General features: G+C 36.5%; 1 protein-coding gene across 2 annotated transcripts in view; it reads right to left on the bottom strand.

Moving 5' to 3' along the window:
• Positions 1-12,564, bottom strand: part of LOC122538233 (zinc finger protein 395) — a 161,898-nt gene that overhangs the window by 69,517 nt on the left and 79,817 nt on the right. The window contains exon 3 of one of the 2 annotated variants that reach the window (XM_043672135.1): positions 11,299-11,337. The exons of the other annotated variant lie outside the window; for it this stretch is intronic. Coding sequence (XP_043528070.1) covers positions 11,299-11,337 — 39 coding nt within the window. The remainder of the gene's footprint in view (positions 1-11,298; positions 11,338-12,564) is intronic. 2 annotated transcript variants of the gene reach the window in all.

Here is a 12,564-nt window from a genome sequence, read left to right as displayed (position 1 = left end):
ATCAAGTGTCGAGCCAAGTCTCTCGTGGACTTGCATTCATAAAATCGACATCTAGCGACGATTTTGTTCCATGAAGTTCGTTCGATTTATTTGAAATTGCTAGAAAATAAAATTGCCTGTGAATTTCAAATAATAATAATAATAATAACAATAACAATAACAACGACAACAAAATAATTAAAAAATAATAATAACAATAAAAATAATAACAAAATAGTAACAATAACAAAATAATAAAAATAAAAATGACAAAATAATAACAAAATAGTAACAATAACAAAATAGTAACAATAACAAAATAATAAAAATAAAAATAACAAAATAATAAAAATAAAAATAACAAAATAATAACAAAATAGTAACAATAACAAAATAATAAAAATAAAAATGACAAAATAATAACAAAATAGTGACATTAACAAGATAATAAAAATAAAAATAATAACAAAATAGTAACATTAACAAGATAATAAAAATAAAAATAATAACAAAATAGTAACAATAACAAAATAATAAAAATAAAAATAATAACAGACTAGTAACAATAACAAGATAATAAAAATAAAAATAATAACAGACTAGTAACAATAACAAGATAATAAAAATAAAAATAATAACAATAACAAAATAATCAAAATAAAAATAATAGCAATAACAAAATAATCAAAATAAAAATAATAAAGTAATCAAAATAAAAAAACATAATAAAAAAAATACCAACGCATTGACGATTCGTTTCAGTTTGAGAAATTTATTTTTACGAGACACGTCTGGTTAATAGCAAATATTTTCCCTCGTGACGAGTTTTCAGCTGAAGCTTAAACAGTGTGGATGACGATTTAACGCCAATGAAAATATACCGAGGAACATGCAGGAAGAAAAGGAAAAGTTCGAAAGAAACTGACGAAATCAACGAGCCCATCAGCCGCACGGTGCACTTTCTACAATCCAATTCACCAAGTTTCACATTCACCGCGCGGAATTCTTTCTCCATGGCGCGTGAAACTTTCATGCTCGCGCGTTGAGAGAAGCCTTAGAATTCTCGGCTCGAGGCACGAACACGCAGAACAGAAGTCGATCCTGTCATCAGCACACACCGTGGTGTTCGCTCAAATTTCAATAAATCACGGGTCTGCGTGTCGTAATTCGAAGTAGGCAGCGATTTCGTTCGCGAGGGATATCCTCGAGCCTCTTCGTAAGGAAGAACGAACGCAGAGCCAAGGAAAAGAAGCGAGAAAGACGTGTAATTTCAATTTTCTCACTGTGGCGAGGTCTCACAATTTTGTTGGAAGTTGGACGTACGAAGCGATTGAGTCTCAGGTCAATTACATTCTTCGTAAGTCTCTCTGAGACTTTGTAAATTCCAGGAATAATACTCGTCGTCGGTTTCTCTCATATATTTTTAATGATCTCAGATTTCAAAATTTTAAAATGAAGTTGATCAACGTGATTTAATTTTTGAATTAAAAATTTACAATTACTTTGTTTGCAAATTCCAAAATTCCAAACTAAAGAGAAAGAAGAATAATCTTCTATTAGATATCAATTTACAATACTTGTCAACATAAACGTAATTTCGAGGTACCAATTTTTGAAATAGAACATGTGAGACGATTCTATAAATTTACAATTACTTTCTTTGCAAATTCCAAAATTCCAAACTAAAGAGAAAGAAGAATAACCTGCTGCTAGATTTTAATTTACAATACTTATCAACGTAAACGTAATTTCAAGGTACCAATTTTCGAAATAGAACATGCGAGACAATTCTACAAATTTACAATTACTTTCTTTGCAAATTCCAAGATTCGAAACTAAAGAGAAAGAAAAATAATCTTTTGTTACATATCAATTTACAATACTTGTCAACGTAAACGTAATTTCGAGGTACCAATTTTTGAAATAGAACATGCGAGACGATTCTACAAATTTACAATTACTTTCTTTGCAAATTCCAAAATTTCAAACTAAAGAGAAAGAAAAATAATCTTTTGTCAGATATCAATATACAATACTTGTCAACGTAAACGTAATTTCGAGGTACCAATTTTCGAAATAGAACATGCGAGACGATTCTACAAATTTACAATTACTCTCTTTGCAAATTCCAAGATTCGAAACTAAAGAGAAAGAAAAACAATCTTTTGTTAGATATCAATATACAATACTTGTCAACGTAAACGTAATTCCGAGGTACCAATTTTTGAAATAGAGAACATGCGAGACAATTCTACAAATTTACAATTACTTTCTTTGCAAATTCCAAGATTCCAAACGATAGAAAAAGAAAAATAACCTGCTGCTAGATTTCAATTTACAATACTTATCAACATAAACGTAATTTCGAGGTACCAATTTTTGAAACAGAACATGCGAGACGATCTTACAAACGTAGAATTCACGTACATTCCTTGTAAATTCCAAGATTCCAAACTAAAGAGAAAGAAACAGTCCATTTTTCTTAAATTTTAATTTACAAAGTTGATCATGTTGCTCGACGACAAAATCATACGAATATCAATGGCCACTTGGCAGTAAGCGAAGCATCGTTCTAGCCGGTGGGACTCGCGGCTACCGTATCTCCGCGAGTATACACGTACTCGAAGGACACGGGAGAGCACGATACTTGAGTGGTGGGGAGGGCACGAAACATATGTATGTAGTCAAGGCCGTAGCTTAGTCGTTCCGCTCGGAGCGGTACATCGAGAGTCGAAAGTGAAACATCGTCGCGTTAGCCGGTACCGGCGTAGCGGGATGACGCACGAACTAGCTAAAGTAAAGAGACGGCATTTCGAAAGTAGTAACGCCTCCCCCTGTCTTCGTCCCTCTGAAACACAAAACTGAAACACTTAGCCGCTCACGCAAGTCGCAATTGTCCCCTTTTTTCGTTGGAATACCCACGCGAAATGCCGTGAATTCGGGATAAACGCGACGATCGGTCGATAATTACCGTGCAATTTGCAACAGGTAAGTTGAAGGATTAAAAATGGAGGATTAACGGAAAGAGGGAATGAGTTATGGGAACGTGGCTTAGAAAAGGGACGTGACGGTGCATCGGAGGGTACCGTTAGAAATGGTACCTAGAAGGCTTGGAGTAACAGAGGCTCGGTTGCATCGGTAATAACCGTTGCGCGCTACCTTCTTGGATTTTCAGACAAGAGGATTTGCCAGAAGGGACTCTCGGAGGGATTTGTTTGCGCTTGCTCTTTGCGTTGACAAATGAATAGGATTAACTCCGTTAGAAATCACGCAGGGATGGATTTTCGCTACATTTTAAGCTGGGTTAGGTTTAGGTATTTGAAGGAAAATTTTCTCCTGCAACAATAATAACCACTATTAACACACAAGCAGCGCTAACTAATTAAAATAATATTAATATATAATCATTATAAATATAGGGACGGTAAAGAAAAACTTAAGGGAAAAAAGGTTAGGTACATGCGACAGACACGTTGCAACATCCATCTGTCTATCGCAGAAATTACGTTGAAATAGTTTAGGCGAGGGAACTAATATCAGAGGCTCGTGCCAATGTCAGATTTATTTCTGTGTTATTTCGAACTGTAGCGGCCTATAGTCCCTCGAGTACGAGTCTCGAACACCGACTCGTACAAGCCGCAAGTGGCTGTGCGTCGAAGTCTAGCGATCTTCGATGTTAAGCAAACAGAGTGCAGAACACCGCTAGGATGGGTGACCGGTCTAGCCTAACGTGTAGTTATAACAACAAGCGTCTGGGGTAAGAGGTCGCTGCCATCAGCCCCACTGGAGATGAGTCTAGGCAGCGATTCTGAGACACGAAACACCACAACCTTTCCTCAAAATTTAAGGGACCGTTATTATTTATAACGCCTATATACGAACTCCTCCCGCGGACAGCGGCCTTTAGAGGATATCAGTCTACTAAACGTGAGACACTCGATATTTCAGATCTGCGCTCGACGAACACTATCATTTTGAACACTATGGGAAGTCAGGAGCAACAAACAATGAATGTTAACTGTTGTTATAAGTTCTAACTTTTCATCCAGCTTCCTCCTAGCGTCATGCGTCGCCGCCAGCCCATGATTCGAGTGTCATTTAGGCATAAAGGCACTTGTTGGTTTTCCTCTCGGCGAACTTGTTCTCCAGTCTAATTGGCTTTTATAATTGTAAATCGCGAAAAATTATTTCAATCTTTACAAAATGCACTGTTATTACGTCTATAAAATGTCTGACGAAAATTATAAATTGGTTCTTTTAATTATAAGTCGCGAAATTTTAATTACAAATCACGAAAAGTTATCTCAATCTTTACAAAATACACTGTTATTACGTTTACAAAATGTCTGACGAAAATCATAAATTTGGTCTTTTAATTATAATTATAAATCACGAAAAGTTATCTCAATCTTTACAAAATACACTGTTATTACGTTTATAAAATATCTGAAAAAAATTATAAACTGGTCTTTTAATTATAATTACAAATGACGAAATTTTAATTATGAATCACGAAAAGTTGTCCCGATCTTTACAAGATACACTGTTATCACGTCTGTCAAATGTCTGACGAAAATTATAAATTGGTCTTTCAATTATAAACAAATCATAAAATAAATCAATTTTTTTTCAATCACAAATTATAAATTTTGATCACTCTGGCAGTTCCAGCGTTATCGAGGAACCTGGGTCAATTCGAATTCACGCCGACATGCGTCTTTCGTGACAGCTCGGATTTTTCGATTTCTCGAGGAAACCGCTTGTCGCCGTCGCTTTTTAATCAAAAGAGATTCTCGCACGCCGGTTGCTAGCAAAAGCGCGTCGCTGCTGCAAAAAACGAAAGAGAAAGTAAATTGCCCCGATAGCTGGTGCTCCGAACAACTCGCCGGGCTGCCTTGTACTTGAAGAGCCGATCGACAGTCAAGGCAGACCGGGGATAATCTTCATCCACGTCTATCCTGTTCTCTTTCTTCCCCCCTTTTTTTTTTTCCTTTTCGCGTTTGCGTGCTAATTACGCGGCGACGAGCGTTTACAAACGAAAACAGAAATTGGGTCGTGGGAAAGCCGCGCTTCGATCGATCTCTCCCCCTCCCTCCTCTCCTCTCTCCGCGCTCTTCGCTCTTTTTTCACTCTACCCCTCGGCTTTGAACTGTGCGCGCTTTTTTACACGCAATTCGATGAATGTCTCGTTCGCGAAATGGCCGCGGGAATTGTTGCAATTGGCGAATGCACGCGAGAAAGAGAGAGAGACTGTCAATGTGACTTTTAGTTGAACTTTCTCCTTTTGACATTTCTTCCCCGGTTTTTTTCTCTCTCTCTCTCTCTCTCTTTTCCTTCCTTAAACTCTCTTCGTGCCCTCGCGAAGGGTGATCAGAGATTAACCCACGCGAAACGCAAACTGCCAACGAAACTTGGATAATGATGGTAGAAAAATTGATTGCAATTGGCTAGTAAGTGTTACCACCAATTGCACAGAAATCTGCAGTCCGTAAATGTGAAGAAAGTAACAATAAAAAGAAAATTTTTACAATAAAGTATCTTGCAATAAAGAGAAATATCTTACAATAAAAAAGACACGAAACAAATGAAGAAAACAATGTATATAATCTAAGTGGGGAAAAGCTAAATCAACAAAAAGCAATGTACAATTTAAGAAAACCAAATATCTTACAATAGAAAAAGAGCTAGATCAATAAAAAACAATATACAATCTAAATCGGAAGAACCAAATATTTTACAATAGAATAGAATCAACAAAACAATGTACAATCTAGATTTTAAAAAAAGACATCCAAGTATCTTACGTACATGACTATCTTATATTCCAAGTATCTTACAACAGAAACAACAAAACAATACAAAACCTAGAGATCTAAAGAGAACTAAGTATCTTACAACAGGAAAGAACTAGATCAACAGAACAATGTAAACACGATCTAAATTTTTAAAAAAGTATCTTACATAAGTATTCAAGTATCTTACAACAGAAACAACAAAATCTAGAGATCTAAAGAGAACTAAGTATCTTACAACAGGAAAGAACTAGATCAACAGAACAATGTAAACACAATCTAAATTTTAAAAAAAGTATCTTACATAAGTATCCAAGTATCTTATACTCCGAGTAACTTACAACAGAAACAACAAAACAGTACAAAATCTAGAGATCTAAAGAGAACTAAGTATCTTACAACAGGAAAGAACTAGATCAACAGAACAATGTAAACACAATCTAAATTTTTAAAAAAGTATCTTACATAAGTATCCAAGTATCTTATACTCCGAGTATCTTACAACAGAAACAAGAAACCAATACAAAATCTAAATCAAAAGAACTAAGTGAGAGAGAGTGACGCCCAAGTTTTTCAAATGCACATTCGTGGATACGTATAACGACAGTGAAATTCAACTTTATAGATAAAGAAACGTGACGAGGATCAGTCCGGCTCTTTTCAATCCTTTCAGACCTCCGTCAGTGTACAATTTCCGGGTTTGTGATCACGTCAACTGTAGAGAATAACTCTCTACACAGTTAATAAGATGATAGGGAGGTTGTATAATTACTTTTTTTCGGCTAAAGAATTTTGCTATTAGCAATCGAATCGCGGTTAGTAATGAACAACACGTTGTATTACTACGCGACGGTTTATTAAAATGCTCGGTGGTATCGTGTAATTTGGTATTCCTGCCGATGGACGCGGTTAACGAACACGTGTCGACTTTCTTTTGTAATTAGGCACTACGTTCATTTGTCACTGCCTGCAGTTTCACTTTAGTTTCAGATATACCAAGCGCGCTGGAAAGATTACTCGCAGAAAAGTCATTTCCGTTTCGCGCGTTGTCTTTTTTGTAACGTGAAGTATCACGGATTATCTAAGAATTGTTGAAATTTCAGTTTAGTAAAGTAGATTCCACAAAATTTCAAGTGGCAAGTGCGTCACAAGTTACCTAAGTAAATAAAGAAATTTTTCAAGCAAAATTTTTTAAAGATTAGCCAAGAATCGTTGAAATATCTTAACAGCAGGCAAATTTCAGTTTAGTAAACTAGATTCCACAAAATTTCAAATGCCAAGTGCGTCACAAGTTACCTAAGTAAATAAAGAAATTTTTCAAGCAAAATTTTTTAAAGATTAGCCAAGAATCGTTGAAATATTTTAACAGTAGGTAAATTTCAGTTTAGTAAAATTTCAAGTGCGTCAAGTTGTCTGGAAAATAAAGAAATTTTTCAAGCAAAATTTTTTAAAAATTAGCCAAGAATCGTTGAAATATCTTAACAGCAGGCAAATTTCAGTTTAGTAAACTAGATTCCACAAAATTTCAAGTGGCAAGTGCGTCACAAGTTACCTAAGTAAATAAAGAAATTTTTCAAGCACAATTTTTTAAAGATTAGCCAAGAATCGTTGAAATATTTTAACAGTAGGTAAATTTCAGTTTAGTAAAATTTCAAGTGCGTCAAGTTGTCTGGAAAATAAAGAAATTTTTCAAGCAAAATTTTTTAAAAATTAGCTAAGAATCGTTGAAATATTTTAACAGTAGGCAAATTTCAGTTTAGTAAACTAGGTTCAACAAAATTTCAAGTGGCAAGTGCGTCACAAGTTACCTAGTAAATAAAGAAATTTTTCAAGCAAAATTTTTTAAAGAGGAAAAAGTGTGGCCTTCGACTCGAAGATTCAGTTTAGACCCTCGACGACACGTTTCGTATTTCTTATGCCAAGCTACACGTTTGTCATGCCAAGCTGTACAACGACATGCCAAAAAACAGTTTGACGCTAATTGCACCTTTGGAAATTCGAATTCCAATGTCAAGTGTTCGGATTTCTATATTTTCTTACGTCTGCTTGCGACATCGTCTTCTTGCCGCATTCTTCTCATTATTCCTTCCAACTATACCCTTTCGATTGAAGTTTCATCATACCGAACATTTACATTTTTATTCACTAAAACTAAGATAGATATGTTTCATAAAGTTTGAAGAAAACTATGAAAGTATTCTTACTAATACACGAGTTGTACCGAGCTTTGTCGTAAATGAAAATAAACCATCAAATTATAAAATAAAAACTTAATAATAGTAATGACATTATAAATTTAATTATAAAATGAAATTTGAATTGAGAACTTCCATAAAGTTTGAAGAAAATTGTGAAAATATCCTTGTCGATACACGAGTTGAACATCTCCTTGAGCTTCTCCAGCTTTATCGCAAATAAAGACATGAACGAACCATCGAATTATAAAATAAATCAAACTCAATAATAACAATGACATTGTAAATTTCACTATAAAGTAAAACTTTAGTTGAGAAAACATTCACAAAGTTTGAAGGAAATATTCTTATCAACGCACGACTTGAACACATTCTTGAACTTTTGCAGCTCTGTCGCAAACGAAAGTATAAACAGGCTTTCAAATTATAAACCAAACTTAACGATAAATTGTAACATTATAAATTTCACTATAAAACGAGACTGAGAATTTTTAACATTTACACGTAAGTGAAGAACGTAATCGTCAAGAATAATCTCCCTCGTCGGAAAATTTGTAAGAAAAAAGATCGAACGTTTCGAGTATCAAAAAAAATCCAAGGCACTCGCAGCCGAGAGATTGTCACACGTACGAAAACGTAACGTAAACGTAACGATGACGCGGCGTGTGTCTAACGAAAACAGACAGAGTTACGGTTTTTCTTCTTTTTTTTCTTTTTCTTTTTCTTTTTTTTTACGTACGGTATGCGTCGATTCATCTTCGATCTTAATTTTCACCCGGGGCGAGCAGAGGCCGATCGAACGGAGACTGGGTGATGCGGATGTAAAGGGGAGAGGCTGTTCCGTGCCCTGGCCCCGGTGTGCCACGGCTCGTGGTTGCCCCAGAAACCGTAAATGCACTTCTCGTTATATGGGTCGGGAAACACGTTGATCCATATTCGGGACGGCAGCAGCCACCCCCGTGGTCGGGGAAACTGGGTCAGCGATCTCGTATGCGCGAGACCGTGTGTTGCTAGCCGGTTGCCACGCCGCGGCGATTCCTGTTCCCGGCTGGGCACACGCTTTTCCGGGTAGATTCAAACCACCCTTATCGAACCACTCGAGAGAGAGAGAAAGAGAGAGAGAGAGAGAGAGAGAGAGAGAGAGAGAGAGAGGGAGGCTCTCGTCCAACCGCCAGTCCGGCGCAACGATTTCGAGAAACGTCCCCTTCTTGTTTCTCCATTTCGAATTCAACCATTTGCGCCGGCAGCCGATTGCGGACCGTAACGAGTGACCGAACCGTATGTACAATAATTCGCCGCTTTCTTTTTAAACTCAGGGCTGGAGTAATAGGGAAACGTTTGAAAGAATGATGAGGATATTGCAAGATACTTGGAAACAGAGATTATCGTAATGAGCGGTATCCATTTTTGGAAGATGGTCCGTTAAGATGATCGAAGGCCGTATTTTTTGATCGTTTAAAGAAAACCAGTTTTATAGTGTTGTCAATCAAGACTATCTTTGTGTCCTATATGTAGTTTAACATTTCTTTGCAATCATTAATATTAATAAATATTAATATTATAACAGTTTATCATAGTAACACAGTATTGATACTAGTATTCTATTTATCATATTCATACATTTGTTATATTTCAAACAAACGGTTACTCCTATTCAAAACTATATATAAAAAAAAAAAAAAAAAGGAAAAGAAAAGAAAACAATAAAGTCAGAATTATTAAAGTACTAATAACGACGATTTAATTCTATTTAACTTAAAAATAATTTACTATCAAGAAGTCATTTTTCCCACTAAACGCTATTACAATTTTTCTTGCTTCAAAAGTTGAAAATTAAGATATGGGCGATCAACGTGTTAACCGTTTGCACTGGCAGCCGATTGCGGACCGTAACGAGTGACCACATCTTATAATTCGTCGCTTTCTTTTTAAACTGAAATAATAAATTTATCATTCGTCTTGCCTATTTTGTTTTACTTAAATATACTCAAAACTGAGGAAATATTTGCAATTTTTGGGACAAAAAATCCTCGACGTGACATTCACCAAGCTGGAGCTGTTGCAATAAATAGGATGGTTAACTCAAAGGATTAATTCCAAAATGTTGCTTGGATCACCGCCTTGCGTTTCTCAAAGATTCCCATGGTTCTCAACTTGGTACGCGCGATTCTTCGAGATATCATAAACCCTTTCTGAGCCAAAACTGAATTTGAACAATTTAAATATAAAAATTCGATGTGTTTCTCAAAAATTCGAATGATATTTCAAGTACAACTGATTCTTCGATCGAACGTCTCTTTGAAATATTATAGAAAATTGAAAATTACAAAATAATACAAAGATATAATAATATATAAATTATTATATATGTAAATATATATATAAATAATTATGAAATTGAAATATAAAGATTTGAGGCTCGTAATCCCTTACAGGATTAATTTTTTCTTTTCATTTGTGTGTTTTATTTATCGATTAAATTGATACAAGGTTTGGATTAGAGAGAAAGCTGTTCATTTTTTAACACGCTTCTTATCTTTCTTTCAACTTGTTGGTCACGTCAAATCTTAAGTTTAACCACCCAGTTCCATTTGGATTTTAAGTTTAAGTTTTGTTAGATAAACTGTAACGAGAGTGTAAGTATGTAAGCCTGGATCTTGCCGGTTGGTAACCAGTACCGTTACTCTCTTGGGATTAGTTCGTGACTTCACTATAATCCTGCCGGGAACAGTTACCGTTATCACAGAGAGCCTAACCTCCTAATAAGTTCAACATAGTGTCAGCCCCATTGTCAACCCCAACTTTTTCAAAGACTAACGGCGCGTTTGATTTATTCGACAAATAAATGACTGAATTTTGAGTGACGAAAGAAATGGTAACGTGTAAGCTCATCGATAAATGGCCAACAGATTAGTTGGCAATTATTAACTTAATCGCAATCGTACGAGTGCAACATTCTTTTCATTTTCATTGTGCACACATAAACTCAATCGGTGTCTTAGGCACAAGAAAAATACCTACGAGTAAACTATCAGATTCAACTTCAAGAGAGATGAAGCTTCGACTTCAAATTCAATTTAATTTTCGAATCCTTTCGACTACCTAAAGAAGAAAGAATTATACCAGCCCGATTAAAAACAGGACAAACGTGTGAATATCTAATCAACAGCATTGACTCTCCCTTCTGCAACAGATGCCAAAAATCTCTCACAGCTGGACACATTTTTATATGAATGCAGACAGAGGAGATTCCAAAATCATCTGAAGAGAACATTCCAATTCTTAATGGGCACAAATCTGTACTAAAAGAAACATGAATACCGTATATGTACCTAGTTGCTAATGACCTCGGTGCCGATGCGTCTTTAAACCTGCACAAAAAGAAAAAAAAAAAGAAAATGAGATTTTCAAGTTCAAAGTTCGAGGACACAAACAAAGGTTTGAAGTTACCGAAAAAAATCGAGATACAAAAACCCGCTGAAATATAAGAATATAAAAATGTATCGTGTATTTTGCAGGGCACGTGATGACCCATAGGAGCGCGCAATTTTAAAGAAACAAAAAAGAAAAAAGAGCTCCAACTGCACGGAATAAATTGTTTTCAATATAAAAAGAGGAAAGAAAAAAAGTTTATCTCGATTATTATAAAAATATTTCTTCGCGAATGAAAAAACAAGGATAATATCAGAATAAATTCTTTATTACAGTGTGGGGGCACAAGTAATCCCACCATGCGTGGGAAACACATTGTTAGGTGGGTTAAAAAATACCATGCATTAAAATCATATCAAGAAAAGAAAAAAGAAAAAAAAAAAAAAAAAAGAAAAATATGGGGCAATTTTGAAACTAACTAACCCCCAAAAGGGTTGAGTGTAAACGAGCACGTGTGCGACACACACGTACGTTCCCGGAAAGAATTCTCGCGTGCTCGAGGAATTTGATTCGACGGTGGTGGCCGACCGATCGATGGCGAACCGAGGGAAAGAAAGGCGCGGGCGTGGAGGATACTTTCGCACCCCATAAGTAACTCGCGTCGCGGCGAGTGCATCGATCCGGTGTGTTCCAGGCGATATCCGGGTTACGAAGTCGAAGTCGGCGGGGTCAGTTTCGCCGGATACAGGAACGCCGGTAACCGGCTGGCCTCTATCGAGCGACCTGATTCCGCGGCAGGACAACCCGGACAACCTGATTTCGACCACCGTCGACCCTATTCGCTGACCCAATTCCCCCGATCGCACCGGGGGCTGCTTGGAATCTACGACCGCGAAAACCGGGCCTCCGTGTCGGGGCGGCGCAAGGGTCGCGCGTTCACCGTGAATCCACCACCACCACCACCACCACCACCACCACCACCACCACCACCCCCTTCGTACCGCGCCCCACGTTTCGCTCCGGGGATTAGGGTTTTCACGTATTTTAACCTCGACGACGTCTTTGTCGCGACTCGTCCCCGAATTGTTCTGCAGGCGATAATAAAGTTATTGTTGTTTTTTTTTATTATTATTCAACCGTTTGCGCTGATTCGCGGACCATAACGAGTGACCGTGCCGTATGACGATGATTCGTCGCTTTCTTTTTCTTTTTCGAGCTCGTCGGTG

Source organism: Frieseomelitta varia, unplaced genomic scaffold, assembly GCF_011392965.1.
Source record: "Frieseomelitta varia isolate USP_RPSP 00005682 unplaced genomic scaffold, Fvar_1.2 scaffold_976, whole genome shotgun sequence".
Taxonomy (NCBI): Eukaryota; Metazoa; Arthropoda; class Insecta; order Hymenoptera; family Apidae; genus Frieseomelitta; species Frieseomelitta varia.
Note: the sequence above shows the minus strand (reverse complement) of the source record. Positions and strands in the feature narration are given on the sequence as shown.